The 18,134-nt window shown below is 36.3% G+C and overlaps 1 protein-coding gene across 1 annotated transcript; it reads right to left on the minus strand.

Annotated features, from left to right (window-relative positions):
* Positions 1-1,107: 1,107 nt before the first annotated feature.
* Positions 1,108-4,291, minus strand: LOC136202817 (uncharacterized). Its single transcript, XM_065993720.1, has 8 exons — positions 4,050-4,291; positions 3,783-3,964; positions 3,232-3,413; positions 2,853-3,137; positions 2,695-2,753; positions 2,547-2,583; positions 2,382-2,453; positions 1,108-2,039 (listed from the first exon to the last, which is right to left on the minus strand). Exons 1-8 carry the CDS (start codon positions 4,177-4,179, stop codon positions 1,337-1,339), a joined length of 1,650 nt encoding a protein of 549 aa, XP_065849792.1. The 5' UTR covers positions 4,180-4,291; the 3' UTR covers positions 1,108-1,336.
* Between the last annotated feature and the right edge of the window lie 13,843 nt (positions 4,292-18,134).

The following is an 18,134-nucleotide window of genomic DNA, read 5'->3' on the forward strand; positions in this document are numbered from 1 at the left end:
AGTATTGAGAAACATTAGTTGATAAGTTTTGGACGGGATGTAGTTATATATTTTTACAATTCTATTTTCGGACGAATTTTCAACTATTCCACCAATAGATATGTGGATGAATGGTGTTGGAAATTCAGTGATATACTTTTATAATACTAATTAATTTTAAAAAATTAAGGAATAAGATAGGAGTAAAAATTGATCTTATTTTAGACGAATTTTTTTACCATAATGTAAATATGCATTTTCCCTAAAAATAATAACGATGAATTTAGACTTCATCGGTAAAAGTAAATTGTCGTTTTATAAAATTAACTGAAAAATTGAAAAACCGCAAGTAAAATTAACAAAGAGAAATGAACTTTTTTTTCTTTGGGGGCTTACATGTTGAATTTTACATCGCCATCAAACTGTTTTGATTAATCGGTAGGAAACTCGTTAAACATCCTTTAAATTTAAATAGATCATCTCTAATTGAAGTTTTTTAGATACCTTAAAATTCAAATTCGATATCTCTATCTTAAAAAAACTTAAGACTCTTAACTATTTAAACAAACAAAAAAAAAAATCACTCCTGTCAATCAAAACTGATTTACCTGCTCTTTCACTGGATGATATTAGCTTAGTTTTTGTTTTTAGATTCAAATTTGTTTGTTCTGGTTGGTTTGTTAAATATCCTTCTTTTTTTTATTCTTGTTTCGGTCTGAACAAAAGTAGAAAATGTTTATTTTGTCCATAGATCTATAAATCAAAAACAGAAAGGACTCAGATCTGAATGTGTGAAAGAGGCTAATGATGAAGAATGGATTACAGTGGTTTTTCAACGGAATTCGATTTACGAAAAGGATGAAGAATGGATTACAGTGGTTTTTCAACGGAATTCGATTTACGAAAAGGATGTGATTTTTATTTTTGTTGCATTTGTACCTTTAGATTCTTATTATTCTTTGTAATCGTTTTCTTGGTCTTTGTAGTATCTTTTATTCCCTTTGTAGCAATAGTCTGCATGGATTGGAGGTTTTATTCCTCTTAATTTTCGTGTTGTATCAGGTACTTTTTAATCTAATGGAATGATAGATGACATTGTATATATATAAAAAATAATAACAATAATAATAAATAATGCCTAAACAGGTTCTCATAAATAAATATCAAAACTTCAGGTTCAGGCAATACACAACACATGAAAAATATATGTTATATAGATACTAGTCTCACAACACAAACACCTCTCAATAGACAAGGTTTGACTAACCAAAATGTACACATTCTAAAGTTTTTGAACTTCTTGCTACCAAAGATATACACAGCATAAACCCAGCCTAACAACTAAATTACTGCCTCTCTACGGGGCCGATTTCTCTTCACCTTCCATTCCTCTACTCATGAACTGCTTTGTATACACCCGATGTCTTCGCTCCCTTGCATATATTACCCAGAATATAAGCGATAGCATCACAGCAGCAGATACCATTACTAATCCGATATAGATCCATTCCGAAAATTTCATCAAATCCGGACAATAGGTGTGGTTGATGACAGTCAATGTTTCCCGGACAAAAGTGCAGTCTTGCAAATTAATTAAGAAAGGCGAATAATGATGCAAACCGTAGCTCAAGTTTACTGCTGATGACATTTGGTTATACAAAGTAGGAGTCATCCTACCAGGTGTAGTGCATATTCCAGTTGGCGAAACCTCGCATGTATAATTCTTCCATGCCACTGGGGCATTCTCTATATCCACTTCGCCGGCCAAACATTTCCGTTCTGTGTAATCGGGATTAAATGGATTGCAAAGAAGAGGCACCAGTGGACCGGATTGATTAAAATACATAGGTGGTCCTATTTCGGGCGGGAGATTTACATTGGAGAGATTGGAAATGATGCTATCAACAACACTGACAAGTTGAAAAGTGACAATCTTGGCTTGCATAAAAGTTGCTTGAGCAGTTGCATTGTCCACACAAGGTATAATATCATCCATTGCTGTTTTAGCAGTCGGGTTTAGAACCCATTCGTCCATCGCAACACATGAATCTGCAAACACACTAGCACAAAGAAAGAAACAGAAAACAAAATTCAGTGCTAAGACAAAGCTGCATTTTAGAATATTACCACATCAATTTCATTGATCTCAACACAAGTCCAATTACAATAATTCAATAGCAATATTATCATACTGATTAAAGATGTCAAAATGGGTTTTTTAAGCAAGAAAAACAATTTGAGTCAACCAGGACCAGCTAATAAAAATATATGGTAAGTTTTCAACAAACTTAACCCCACTTCAATGCTAAGATGAAGGTCTAACTGAGCATAACGAAACTTCAGATATGAAACTGATGTAAGCCCTTCAAATTACCACTGAAAAGTTTTTGAAATGGACTTACTTGTGAACAAGAAGGAATACACCGCATAAAATGAACGTGCCCGCAACAAGAATCCACCCAAGAATTACCAAGCTGCACCGATTAACTTATGATGAACATTGAGGATTTTTCATATAAAATTCAGATAAAATTGAAAGAAAAAGGCCCAAAGATAGAATCACTCACCAGTATACTACACATTGCATCCCAAGAATAGAGAACACTGCAAGAAGTGTCATCATTGGGATAACATTAGAATATATTTAAATTTGTAACACATCAAGTGATAATAATCTTTCACCACTAGGACGAAAAGAAAAGAAAAAAAGCTTACAGAACCCAAGAAATGTCAATGCAAGCATAACAGCAGCAAGGATAATAAGAGCCAGTCTCCTGCAACACACGGCAACATAAACATGCCATAAAAAGAAATAAAAGGAAAATAAAGATCCACAAGTGAGCGTTTAAGAAGTTTTGAGTGGTTCTTCTTACATGCTATCCAAACCATTTCGTATATCTCTAGAATTTTGCTCTGTACGATTTGAAAGGGTGTCACTAGAGGTGCTGATCTTTGTTTCAATATCAGCAATGTTATTCCTGATATTGGTTGGAAGAAAAATGGATTCCACAGAAGCATCCTTAGCTGCAACAAGATAATCCGACACATTATTTAGGGTTTCAGCAGTAACATTTGCCTGGTTCACAACATAGCCCAATGTGTGGGTTGTGACAGTATGAAATTTCTGTTGACCGGTGTAGAGAACAATGCAACCGATGCTGGAATCAGAACACGTAAGATCAAGGGTGTTATAGAAAGTCACTAATGAAATTAAAAATGAATAGTAGCTAAAAGGGTAAAAGAGATTATTACATTGTAGAAACTGTGAAGAGAATGAGCATAATGAGAGAAAGGGCATAACAAACTCGAGAATAGCCATAAGGTTCGCTCGGACAGCAGCAACGACAGATACATATACATGCCAAAGTGATTCCAAAGAGGGCAAACCAAACTCCAGCAATTCCAAAGAAAGGAGCTGCTGTTAAACCCACTGACTGCATTTTTTTCACATTTTAATTAGTCTTATGGAATTGAACCATCAAACAATACACTAGAAAACTTAAAACAATCAATAAATACAGAAAAAAATGAGCGATTAGAACCCTATTGAAGCTTCTTTTTCCCATTCTAGGATACATAAAATATTCCTAAAACAATCAATATGAGATTGCAATTTGCAAGTTACAATTTATTTCCAATCTACATAGAAATTCAACACAAGCATTAGGAAAAACAAAAAAGGTAGCTAGAATCCTGATAAAGATTAGTAATTTGAGGGGAAAGGGAAACAACAGAATAGTGACAAATTGAATAGTATAGAATAGAAAAATCTAGGCAAGCCGACAGAAAAAGGAAAAACTTACAGCCCAGTAATGTTTCTGGCTGATATTAAAACCACCGGTGTAAGGCTTAAAATCATCCAAAGGGTCTCTCCTTTGGGTTCTATTGGCAGCCAGAATGAGGGTAGAATTTGAGTAATCATCTTGAAGAAGCCTCCTGGTCTCCAGTGGTAAAACTAAATCATTCTCGACCTCAACAGCAGTCCCTAAAAAAACAGAAAATATTGAAATCAGAAAGATGAGAAGTCGAATTTAGATAATAAAAAATGAAATGGGGGAAAAGAGAGTTACCGGGAAAAGGAAGAGGCTGGAGATGGGGAGTTAGAGTGGGAGTAGGAGAAGAAGAAGAAGAAGATGTGAAGAAAAGGAAAGCGAGAAGAAAAAACAATGGCTGGGTTGATCTGTGAAAGAAGAAGAACATGGTGTTTGGATTGGGTTCCCTGTTCCCTCTCTCTGCTTCTGCAGTTTTTTAGGGGTAACCACAGATTCGTGGGAAGGAGAGGGAAAGGGAAAGAAAGAGATTGAGAATATGTGTTCCCCTATTTATATTTGTAATTTTCTCACTCGGCTCACTTTTTATTTATATTATTATTGTTTTCAGGCATTTGCGGTTTAAATTCAATTTCATTAACGTAAATATTATCTTTAATTGCACTTTGTCGGCAGTTTTTTTGAATTTTTTCCATGCCAAATGCCAACGGACCCTTCCTTCATTGTATACCTCTCCTCTCCTCTCCTCACTACTCACTACTACAAGTCTACCAGGCACTTTCGTGTTTGTATCGTTTCATTTTCAGATTCTATTAAAAAAAATAAATCCAAATCCAATTTAAAACTTTCGTATCACAATCGGGTTAATCTGTTCGGGTTAGTGTTAATTTCGTATCGTGTTTCCGGATTACATTTAATTTTGTTATAAATATATATTAATGATAACTTTTAAAAATATAAAAAAATATGTTACTGTTTTTAAATACTTTATGTTATTTTTAGATTAATATTTAACACTAACCACTGAAAAGTCCACTAATATCATGTTAGAGATTTATGTAATGTGTTTATAATAGTAATTTAGAAGGTTCGAATCATACTTGCAAGTAATAATTATAATTTTATTATCTTTATTAATAGAGTGATATATAAAAATACGAGATAATATCATAATAATTTTAAATATTCGTTTCATTTTGTATCGTTTTCGGGTTAGCATATCGACCCTAACCTAACCTAAAAATTTACGTGTCAATTTCGTGTCAAACCAAAAATGACATCTTACCTACTAAGCTAAACCCAAACACTAAAATTATGTGTCGATTTTGTGTCGTATAATCGGATGGTGTATACTTTTATCATCTCTAAGTGTGAAATGTCGAACTAGAACTACACCAATTTTATTGGGTTTTTTTTTCAATTTTTATAGTAATTGTGTAATTTTTATTTACAACAATGTTCATTGTAAACGGCCAACACTTAATGAGACCAATTACACCACAGAGGGGTCTCAAGCAAGGTGATCCAATTTCGCCATATTTGTTCCTAATATGCACAAAAGGATTATCAGCAGCCCTGACGACTATTGAGAATCGCGATCTAATCCATGATTGCCGGATTGCTCAGTCTGCACCATCCATCTCTCATCTCTTCTTTACCGATGACAGTTATCTCTTCTTCAAAGCTACTAATGAGGAAGCTATGAATGTTCAACAATGCTTTCAGGAATATGAAGCTGTCTCGGGTCAGCAGGTCAATTTCAATAATTCATCACTGTCTTTTAGTAGGAATTGCAGTACTGGGATATAGTCAATGTTAAGCTCTCTCTTGGGATCTCACTCGATTTGGCTCAGGGTATGTATCTGGGATTACCATCACTTATGGGTAGGTGCAAGACCCATGTGTTTCAGTATATTGCAGACAGGGTTCGTGCTCCTATCTCCAAGTGGAAGACCAAATTGCTGTCCCAGACAGGAAATGAAGTACTACTTAAATCTGTCACATAAGCCTTACTGGCATATGCTATGAGCTTATTTCTCCGCCCTAAAAGGCTACGTGGAGATCTTGAACGGATGATGAACTCCTATTGGTGGAGCTCTGCAGGTTCAGAAGGAAAGGGACTTCACTGGAAGTCCTGGAGAAATTATGTGAACCGAAGTGTGATGGAGGGATGGGATTTAGAAATTTACACCTCTTTAATCTAGCTCTCCTAGCTAAGCAATGATGTCGTCTACTCATAAGCCTTGACTTATTAGTTGCTCGGCTTTATAAAGCAAGACATTATCCCTCTTCTTCCTTTGTGAATGTTGAGTTAGGTCTTAACCGGAGTTTTATTTGGAGGAGATTATAGCCTCAAAACCTTTGATTGACTCCGGTGTAAGGAGGGTTATAGGGATTGACACGTCCATACATATTTGGGAAGACCCTTAGTTGCCGGATACAGAAATTCCCTATGTTGAAAGTAGTCAACTCCCTGATTTGAATAGTGTTAAACTCCCTGATTTGAATAGTGTTACAATGGACAGCCTCCGTCAACAGGATAATGTATGGCACATGGATCTGAATAATGGCTTGTTTGTTGAAAGGGACACAAAACTAATTCAGAGCATTTCACTTAGCTGCCTGCAGGTGTCAGACTCGTGGGAATGGTTTCGAGACCCGAAGGGCCATTTTAGTGTGAAGAGTGCGTATTGCTACATTAGATCGATCCAGCAGGGGTCGGCTTACGAGGCTAGCTCGATGGTTAATTGGAAGTCGATCTTGACACTAAAGGTTCCACCGAGGGTGCAAAATTTCGTATGGTGCACTTTAGCTACCTGCTTGCCCACATTACATACCCTAAAAGGGATGTCACATCCCGGTTAATACACTATGTCCGATGTGTAGCTCAGACGATGAGGACGACTTCCACGTTCTTGTGGCGTGCAGGACCGCTCGGAATTTCTAGAATTTTTCTCTGATTTCAGACCTCAGTGCAAGATGCAGCAGCTTTGCTGATTTTTGGGCGTTGGTGAACGACATGTTCAGGGAGAAGATGGAGCTAACTGCGGTGTGCTGCTGGTTTTTATGGACGAACAAAAACAGTAAAGTCTAGTCGAATACACAGACGGCTCCGATGATTATTTTTAACTCGGTATTATCATATCTATTGCACTGGTCCAATGCGCAGGTGAAACGGGAAGCAGTCACACCAGCTACTTTGCCGAGCTTGAGGGGTTGGATAGTCTGATTAAAATAAAGTAGATGAAACAGTGTTTGCATCGGAAGGTTTTGTAGGTTATAGTTTCATTGGTTGAGACATCACCGGAGCTTTTCTGGCTGCAGGTAACGACATGTTACGATGTTGACTGGACCCATTTTCGTTTGAAGCTCTCTTGTTTAAAGAGGCACTGAGTTGGCTGAAGACTACAGGCTGGAGAGACGTCGTTTTGGAGTCGGATTCACAATTTCTAGTATATGCTCTTTTGTGAGAAACTAGCGGCAATTCGGTCATAGACATTATTATAGATGACTGTAAATCCATTTTAAAGGATATAGCAAACGTTTCTGTTTGTTTTGTTCATAGGTCAGCGAACTTCGCAACCCACTCTATTACTCGGGCAGTTGTTTCTAGCTCTGACCATGAGGTTTGACTGTCTAAGCCTTCCCCTTTCATTTGTAACGCCGATTTGTGAATTATTCTTTCAGTAAAAAAGAAAAAAAAAGTTTTAAGTTGAGGGGGAGGAGGAGGGGGAGGGGGAGGGGAGGAAATAAGTGGTTACTCATCTCTTCATCCTTCTTAATTATATCCATCAGTTTCCAAATATCATCATATCCTATCATATCATATAAGCCACTTTCCAAATTTACAAAATAGTATCTTACCAACCAAGCGATAGTATTATTAATTTATTACTACTACTTTCTTGCATTTTACTATATCCTTTTCACGTCGAAATATATATAATATATAAATCTAATTAAATGAAAAATTGGGCTTAATACATACGCAGTCTTTCTGAATTTGTTCATTTTTTTCATTTTACCCCCTAAACTTAAAGGACAATTTATTGACCTCCTAAACTTTTAAAAAGCCATTCAATTTATCTCTCCTTTCCGACGTGGCGCTTAGATTATTGCAACTTTGTATTTTGCCAGGTCAGCGCCACGTCGGAAAGGGATAAATTGGGTGGCTTTTTGAAAGTTTAGGGGGTCAATAAGTTATCCTTTAAGTTTAGGGGGTAAAATGAAAAAAATGGACAAGTTCAGAGAACTGCGTATGTATTAATCCGAAAAATTATATTGAATGATTAAAGGTCTTAAACTGTTTAAGTTAAATTTTAATTAAATAAATTTTAGTGTATTTAGAAAATTTTAGTTAAGAAAAAATAGAGTAAGAGTGTTTGATAAATCTCAAACCGAGAAATTGGATAAAAAAATAAAGAATTAATATTATTAGAGTATTTTTTTTTTTTTGATAAAAATGTCATATTTCATTTCATAGAATCATAAATTACAAATACAGCACGATAAAACTTCCCACCTATACAGGCTATAGCCAGTATAAGAGAACTATAAAGAGAAGAAAATAGACTATAAAGAGCAAGAAAAGACTACAAAGAGCAGTAAAAAGACTACAAAGATCATATTATTAGAGTATAATGAGGAGGGGATAATGATTCAAGAACTTACTAACAGTGTTTTAAAGTTTGTTTTGAACACACAATATATAGTATTTTTTTTTTTTTATGGAGAACATAAATTTTTTAAAGTTTAACTTAAGAAAAAATTATTGAAAAACAAAGAGAGAAGAACAAAGTGGACAGATCATGTTTAATTGAGTAATTTGTATTTATATGTAACAGCAAACAGTCCACAGAGATCTCTCTCTCTCATATCATCTGTCTTTAATTATTTAATTTAATTTAATTTAATATGATATGGTTGCCTAATCAATCAAGGCCTTAACGTGTACACTCTATAGCCTGGCCTACAACTAATGTACCAGTTGTCAATTTCGGAATCCTACTCCTTTTCTTTTCTTTTTCTTTTCTTTTTTACACATTTTTTTTTTTAAGTTTCTTTTTTACACATTTAATATCTCAATTATTTTTTTTTATGAAAAAAAGTAGGGACAATTACAAAACTAGCACCTTTTAAGGGGCTAGTTTTCTTTTCTAACTCTTTTTGAGAAACTCACTAAAACTAATACATTTCATTAACTAAATTTCAACCTTGCCCTCATCTCTATCCTTTTATAACGTTGTCTTTCCCCCCATTTTCCTCTTTTCTCTCGCGCCCTCGCTCGCGCCCCCTCTCTCTCTAAAGAATAAATCGATTTACAGACAACGAACAACAATCAATCCAACCCACAGTTTGTGCTTCAAGATTTTATACACAATCATGTAAGTCTTTCATTTATTTACAATATTTAAAGCTTCGTCATATTCATGGTTAAGATGTAGCATTTTGTTTCTCTAAAACCCAATGTATATTGTTGCTGTTGCATTTTCATGTTATTCATGTTTGTGCGAATCACTAAAAATAGAGACATTGTTGTAGGAAGATGCATTTCGTTTTGAACTTCACTCATCAGCGATTTTTTCCCGAAAAGGTCGATAACCGTCGATATGTCATTCATAACGACAGACATATCGGCGTCGTTAGATGATGAATATCGACGTATATTGACGTATTTTTTCCATTCTAAATCATAATATTCAAACACAAAACACATAAAACATAGACAATAACACTATTTTTATATTAAAACAAAGAAAAAATACACAAAACGGGAAAAAACACAAAAGTACATAAACATTAAAGACAAAAAATACATAAACTAAACATTCAGGTACTCAGGACCCAAAAGGGCGTCAGCGTAGTCCATCTTGGACTTCTCCAACTGCCTTTTGAGGCCCCTAATTGTCCTCCTGAGTCGCCTGTTTTTTTCCCGAACTGACTCCAGATGGTCAGCCATGGCCTCAGCAGCGAAAGACATGGTGCGCGCCATGCCCCTCATGAATCGGACTATCTCGTCCTTGTCACCATCACGGAAGGATTCGCCGAACGTAGCTATTAAAGCTTCGAACTCAAGAAGAGGAGGTGGTGGTGGTGGCGCTTCCATTTCTGGATAAACTAGAGTGTTTGAGAGTTTTTTGAGAGTTTACTAGAATGAGTATACTATGAACAGACAAAGCGTCTATTTATAGGAGAAAGAACCGTATTGTTCATGGGGAATCTCAACAGACAAGCCTCGTATTTAATGCTTAGAGTGATATTCGAAGAAGAGTGAATGTCAAAGTGATCATTACCTGCATTTAATGCTCATTAACAGATCATTCTAGAAAAAAGTCGTTTGATCTTCCGTCGAAAGCAGTCGATATATGATCAGTATCGACAGCTACCATGAGAATGCATCGTAGATATATGTCAAATATCGACGGAGTAACCAGTCTTATGTGTAGATATGTGCCGATAAGTGTCTATATTTTAGTTGTATCGACATAGGTCGACATATATCGACATAGTTCGACATATATCGACATATCAATAATATATCATTTTCGTTAGCTTTTTTCGTTTAGTTACAAATAATATATAATTTACTTCTGTGTTTATGATAATGCAGAAATATGTCCACCCCGAATATTTGTCTGTGTATGCTTTCGTGGGATGGAGAATGGAAAAAAGAGGGGCCCATGGACACTATGATATACGTTGGTGGTCAATCGAAGGTGCTCCATTTTTCAACGCCAACTGATTATCAAACTTTGAGAGATAGAATTCACGCTTACTTGAATGTTGATGCAACCTGTTTTGACATACAAATGGCAATGTACACAACATACGGTCCAAATAAACTTTTTGGAAGATTAGCACACATAGTGGATGACAGTGATATTGCTGGTTTCGTTGAGTTTTGTAGATGGAATAAACCCGATGTGATGCCATTATATGTGACTATGACTTCTCGAACAAGTGTTGCGGAAGTAAGGCGACCAATGGTTGCTGAAGTACGGCGACCAAGTGTTGCGGAAGTAAAACGACCAATTGTTGCCGAAGTAAGACGACCAATTGTTGCTGAAGTAAGACGACCAATTGTTGCTGAATTATGGCCACAAAATGTTGCTGAAGTAGAGGCAACCAGAATAAGTTATTGTGTACCTAACATAGCAATTGAGACTCGTGGTCCGGCAAAACATGTCATGAATCCATATACCCAATCTCCTCTTGGGCTAGACGATATTACATTGGATCACAATTGTGGGTATGATAATGTAGTGCACGGGGATGATCAAGGATATGGTAATGGATGTGGTAACGATGACCATGGATATGATAACGACTACAATGGATATGACAATGATGATCACGTATATGATAACGATGATCGCCAAAGATCCGTTTCAGAACCATCTATTGATAATGTTCAACCAAGTTTGCATGAGATTGATGATGAAGCATGAATGAGAAGGAGAACGGATCCATTTCGGTTTCTTCCACAAGTACCAGAGGATGGAGACATTCTGATGAAAACTACATAATCTTCGGGGGATGGTGGGTTGAAGGCGCATGATATGTTCAAAAGCAAACGAGAACTGCAAGATGCACTTGGGAGATATTCAATTGATAATATGTTCGAATGGAAGGTGCACAGATCAACTAAGTCTTTGTTTGAGGTCCGATGCAAGCATGTTGACACATGTAAGTGGCGGGCTAGAGGTGGAATCATACTCGGTTCAGATATGTTCATGCTTCGGAGAATTGATAGTATGGATAGTCACACTTGTGATAGGGGTGGACAACTATTGCCACATCATAGGCAAGCGGGGAAACGAATCGCAGGTATCATACTTAGTGAGAAGTTAGATATGGAGAATCGGGTGTACCGTCCAAGTCACATCATTTGGGAGATTGAAAAATTATTTTCAATCAACTTATCTTACATGCAAGCTTTGAGACATAATTTTTCATATTGAAACTGACGATGAAGATCATTTCAAATTCAGGTACGGTGACACATATTGAAACTGACGATGAAGATCATTTCAAATTCTTTTTCATGGCCATGGGTGCTTCAATCCGGGGTTTTAACGCACATATTCGCCCCGTTATATGTGTAGATGGAACACACTTAAAGGTTAAATATGGCGGGGTACTTTATGTTGCAGTTGGAAAGGATGGTAATAATCAAATTTATCCAATTGCATTCGGAATTGGGCCGAATGAATGAAATGAATCATGGGCTTATTTCTTCACCAGGTTGAAAGAATGTATTGGTGATGTTGAAGACCTCGTCATAATATCAGACAGGAATAGGAGCATTGATTATGCAGTCAATATGGTGTATCCAAATGCGGTACATGGAAGTTGTGCTCAGCATTTGAAACAGAATGTGAAGGCTAAGTTTGGGGGCGGGAAAAAGTTAGACATAGCGTATTGGCAAGTTGCAAAAGCCTGGCGGACCTCTGATTTCCAGGAAAGATGCGCCAGACTTCATAGTATATGTCCGGGGGCAGCGGACTACCTAGAGGAAGCTTGAAGAGAGAAATGGACACGTGCGTACTTTTGCGCACATCGGTATAACATTATGACGACAAACATATCAGAATCATTCAACGCGAGAATGGGAGATGGTAGACGTCTACCGATCACATTGTTGGTTGATAATTTCTGTATTGATAATTTGTGAAATTTTGTGTATTTTTTCCATGATAATTACACGATTGAGAGTTTGTGTCTTTTGAATCAGGAATTTACGCAACAATATGTCATATATAGGCGCCGATATAGTCCCATATCGACTATATAGACCTCGATATGTTCCCATATCGACTATATAGACGTCGATATGTTCCCATGTGTCCTACTAACACGTCGATATAGTCCCATATCGACTATATAGACACCGATATGATCCCATTTGTCCTATTACCAACAAACGTCTATCACCAATAACAATTTACATTAATAAGTTACCTACAAACGTATACATTTTACAAAAGATTACAATCCAAGCAAATTAGGCTTTGTAATTAGATCATTTTGGTTGAACAATCGTTGGTTGAAGAGTTCCAAGCACACCCGCAGCCTATAGAAGCGTCCATCAGACCCGTAGAATCCATAATCCGTACATAATGGCCCTTTTTCAACATAATGCTGAGCAAACAAGCATAGGAAGACACCACAATCATTGGATTTGCGCAGCTGTTGTGGGCACCCGTGAGCCCTCTCCCACTTTATCAATCGATTACCGTTATCAGGCCTCCCAATTTTATTCCAATAATCAGCCTCTTCCATTGCTCTTGTCATAATACGAAACCAGGGTTCTAGCCATTTGTCTATTGATTCGTTGGATGCATTTGACTCCAGACTATCATAGAACTCCATCCTCATTTCTTCCACGTAGAACACACCGAGTAACCCGTGTTCTCCTTTATAGTTGATGGGTATTAGCACGTGTTTAACCTCATACCAAGGCCGAGTGTGAAACTCTTCCATCCCATTGATTTGTTGCACAAACAACTTGGATTGTCCCCACTTTCCGGGTTTGTCATAATTCTTGGTCATATTTGCAAACTACATAAATCCAAAGAAATTTGAGTCGATGGCAGTCCAATCCTGACATCAATCATTATAACAATTTCCCTCTCCTGCTGTTTCTTCTCCCTCTCCTCATGCTCTTTCTTTTCCCTCTCCTCATGCTCTCTCTTCTCCCTCTCCTCATGCTCTTTCTTTTCCCTCTCCTCCTGCTGTTTCTTCTCCCTCTCCTCATGCTCTTTCTTCTCCCTCGCCTCCTGCTCTTTCTTCTCCCTCTCCTCCTGCTCTTTCTTCTCCCTCGCCTCCTGCTCCATCTTCTCATTATCCTCCATCTCTTATCCTCCAATCTCCATCTCATACATATCAACATCCCGTTGTGACTTCAGTTCCTGCACATCACGTTCTACAACGGACAATCTATTTACAAAGGCATTCATTTTCCTCTCTTGCTAACCAAACTGTTCAGTTATCATCTTCTCTTGCTCATTAAACTTGTCATTCATTTTCTTCTCGTGCTCATCAAACATCCTCCTCAGTAGTCGTTCCAGAACAGATTGTTTCTTCTTCTGGACAGGTAGTCTAGGTGAGACAATGAAGGCATTTTCATCATTATCAGTCTCAGATTCACTGTCATCCTCTACATCAACATCTCCCCTTTCATATGTACCCAATCCCTCATGTTCCTCCTTTTCCATGCCTTCATCCTCTTGCTCCTCTTTCCCCTCTTCTTCCACCTCTTTCCCCTTTGCAACCTCTTGCCCCTTTCCTCCTCTTGCCCCTTTTCCAAATCGGTAAACACTTGGTCATAATTACACTGCAGACCATCCACATGGTTTACTAGATGATCATACCATGAGCTTTCTTTCTCCATGTCTTCAGCTGTAAGTTGCGTGGCATTTGGTTTTATACCCGACTAAAAATACAAATGTACAAATAAACAAGTCAGTCAGATGTATAGCACAATAGTGACACATATAGGCACAATGAGTGGCCAACTTACTTCAAAAAAGGCTAGAACTTTGGGCAATTTAGCGATACCGGTCTTTTTCCATCATAGCCATCGTGGGATGCGAGTGCCTTTCTTCTCATACCATGCGTGGGTGGCATCCCATACTTCGAACAATCAAGCCTACAATAAAGTTCCAATTCATTATTTATGCCTATTACCAACATTTCTAGTATACAGAATATACACACATCATACCTGAAATACGTGTGCAAAACCATATAGGTTGTATGAGACACGGTTAGTCCTAAAATTCTCCCTATAAGCGACCAATTGATCAATTCGGTCTTTTCCACCATCTATCCCATTAACAAGAGACTTGTAGGTCACATCCCAGCCACAAACACCCCACGGGAACTCGTTAAACAATCTTGAAAATTCAGCAAGTTCCAACACCCAAGGAAGAGCTTTTTTGCGGCAGTGTTATCTAACACACAGCCAATGGCAAAATACAACATGGCAAATGAAACTGCATCCTGATCAGATTCATTCTTCCAAACAGTTTGCAGCATAATTGTTTCCACCTCTTTAAAGGTTGGTGTAGGGATGCCTGGAAAAAACTTATTCCTAAATCTATATGGCTTATTTATCGCACTGAACCTTTCCAGAAATGCTTCCATGTCTCCAAACCGTAACCCACTTAGGAGTCCAAACTCCCAATCCCCAAATCTTAACTCAACACCTCTAACTTTGAAGCAAAGCTCCCTGGGTTTGAGGTCTTCACGTATGATCTCCCTTGTTAAAAGGGTATGACAAAGGACTCCTGCAAATACTGTATTGGTCATATCCAAATACTGGCCGAAGCAACTCTTCCTAAATAGATTTACTTGGTTTATTGTTAAACAATCCTTTATATGTTTTGCTGCTTCTAGGTTACACCTAACTGTGATGACGCTTTCCGTTCCAAATGCTTTTTTGTATTTATATCCAGATTTCTTCTTGGCTTTCTTCTTCGAAGGAGAGCCATGCTCATCTCTCTTCCTCTTATCTACACGATCATGCTGAAAAATGTTGTAGACATATCATCAGGGAACATACAATTAAGCTAATTATAACGTTGAGCTAGAATGAGCTAGCGAATGCTAAAATAAGAGAGTTATCAGCAATAGTTCGTCGATATGAATGTTCTATCGGCAATAGATCGTCGATATGAATGTTCTATCGGCAATTAGCTCGACGATATGAATGTTCTATCGGCAATATATCGTCGATATGGATGTTCTATCGGCCATTAGGCTGTCTATGACTATGTACTATCTACAATTAGGTTGCCGATGAGCATACACATCGACGAATTTCAACCAAACCGAATGACTTCCTAACACCAGACGAACCCAAAAAAACCCTAACACCAGAAGAAGTAAACGAAACGAAACGAAATATTCCTTCTCAAACACAACAAATGTACATGCAATACAAGAGAGAAACGCAAATGTAAAGTCAAGTTATTTACCATCTTTTTCGTCCTTCCTTCTGAATTCGATTCTTTGTCTGAGCTTGGTGTTCTCGCCATGTCCACTCAAAGTAACAGAGATTCGCCCGATGAAATGTACAGAATCGGGCAATGAATCGCCGGAAAGTTAGAGAGAGGAATAGAGAGGTGTTAGGTTAGAGAGATGGAAGTTCGAATGTTGAAGAGCGGGAGTGGAGTGTTAGAGACGAGGGCAAGGTTGAAATTTAGTTAATGAAATGTGTTAGTTTTGGTGAGTTTCTCAAAAGGAGTTAGAAAAGAAAACTAGCCTCTTAAAAGGTGCTAGTTTTGTAATTGTCCCAAAAAAAAGTATGAACTTTTAATATCTCAATTTTAATTTAGGGTAATTAATTTATTAGTCCCTATATTTTGACAAAACACACTGTTTAGTCCTTGTATTTTCAAAAACACATGATAAAGTCCTTAATCTTTTTTTCGATGAACTGTTTAGTCCCTAACGTTTTTCTCAGTGAACTGTTTAGTCCTTGCCGTTAGACTCTCATGAAGATTTGTTAGTCAATTTGGATTTGCGTTCCTTTATTTTCATTTCCTTTAAACTCTAATGCATCTGAAATCAATTTTGATTGTTTTTCTTCTTGATTTTCTCCTTAATCGTTCAAATTCGTAAGCATTGAGTCTGTTCTTTTTCTTGTTCTCCATACAAATAACTTCTTCTTCTAAATTGGATTTCCTCTTCTAAAGTTTGAAGGTAAATAGTAAAGTGTAATTTAGTCATTTCCGAAGTCATAAACGGTAAAAAAATCTAACAAACAGACGGAATGACTAAACAGTTCAATGAGAAAAAGGTTAGGGACCTTACCATGTGTTTTTGAAAATACAGGGACTAAACAGTGTGTTTTGAAAAAATATAGGGACTAATAAATTAATTACCCATTAATTTAATACTTTTGGTTTCTTTAGAATAAAGGCTATGATGCTCAAACTTACAAGAGCATACTCAAGCTTTTTCTTATTTTCTTTTCATTTTTTGGAATTTAATAATCAATCTAAAATATTTTACAAATTATGACTAACCTTTGAATTTTAAGAAAATTAAATGGTTTTTTAAGTTTTAAATTGATTTAATAAATTAGTGAAACTTGAATTAAATTTTTTATATATTTTGTAAAATAAATTATTTTTCGTGAGATAAACGTGCAAATACCAAAAATTCACTTACATTAGAAATTCAATAACAAATCACTCAGCTTCAAATAGAATAAAATAAAAGTTTTGTTATTGGATTTCACAGCACCTCCTTTGTGAATGGATTTATTGGTCATCCCTTCGTTGGTGTGGTGCCGTTAGATTCGATCGTGACACTTCCAATGATAAAGTCATTTGAAGAAAATATTGTTAACTTACCACTAAAGATACCCCCTAACGGGGTATATATACTCTTTCATAACGTGTTTGCCTTATTTGTATCGTTATCCTATTTCGTCGTTACTCCCATTTTGTCTTTATTCCTCATTCTAAAAGAATAACGGTTACAATGATGTGGCAATATACCTCTTTCAACCTTATCTTCTTTCCATCGAATTCTGGTGAATCCCTTAGCTAATCTTTCACGCGGATGCCAACAGACAAGACTTTTTGCAATTCTCTTGATATACGATTCTTTTGGCGGGTCTCTTGTCATGAGTCCTCAAAAGCATATGTCTCCTGCAAATTCATATGTCTTATCATGAAACTCCTCAGATTCCCATCTTTTTGTGTATTCGCCCTTGTTGACGATTGATGACATCATTCACGTTTGTACGTGTTGTCACTAATGCAAGTGAATTTCTTAGAAATAATTATTTTTTTGTTTAGGTAATGTGACAAGATGAAATAACTAGTTTCGTAGGTTAAAAGACAACTTTACCTATACGTATAATTTCTTATTTATTTTAAAATTTTAATTATTATTGTCAATTATTCAAATATTTAATATATATTACTTAAGGAAACGGTAAAAATGAAAGAATGCAAAAAACGGTAAAAATTGCAAAAATGTGAAAAACAATTTTTTTTTTTTGTGGAAAATAGTAAAAACATAAAAAATTGTAAAACCATGATAAACATGAAACACACATGAAAAAAAAGAAAAAAATGAAAAAAAAATCGTGATAAAGGAAAACAATGTGAACGAAAAAAGAAAAAAACTGAAAATGCTAAAAACATGAAAACTTGAAAACATATAAACATATAAACATGGAAACGAAAAAACTATATGGAAACATAGAAAACGAAAAAAAACGAGAAACCAGAAAAAATATAACATTGTGTCCATTTTTTCCTATTTTTTGTGTTTTTCGCGTTTTTTTATGTTTTGACATTTTCATGTTTTTTCCGTTTTCGCTTCTACCATTTTCACATTTTTCACAATTTTTTATGCTTTTCA

Source organism: Euphorbia lathyris, chromosome 8 (genome assembly GCF_963576675.1).
Source record: "Euphorbia lathyris chromosome 8, ddEupLath1.1, whole genome shotgun sequence".
NCBI lineage: Eukaryota > Viridiplantae > Streptophyta > Magnoliopsida > Malpighiales > Euphorbiaceae > Euphorbia > Euphorbia lathyris.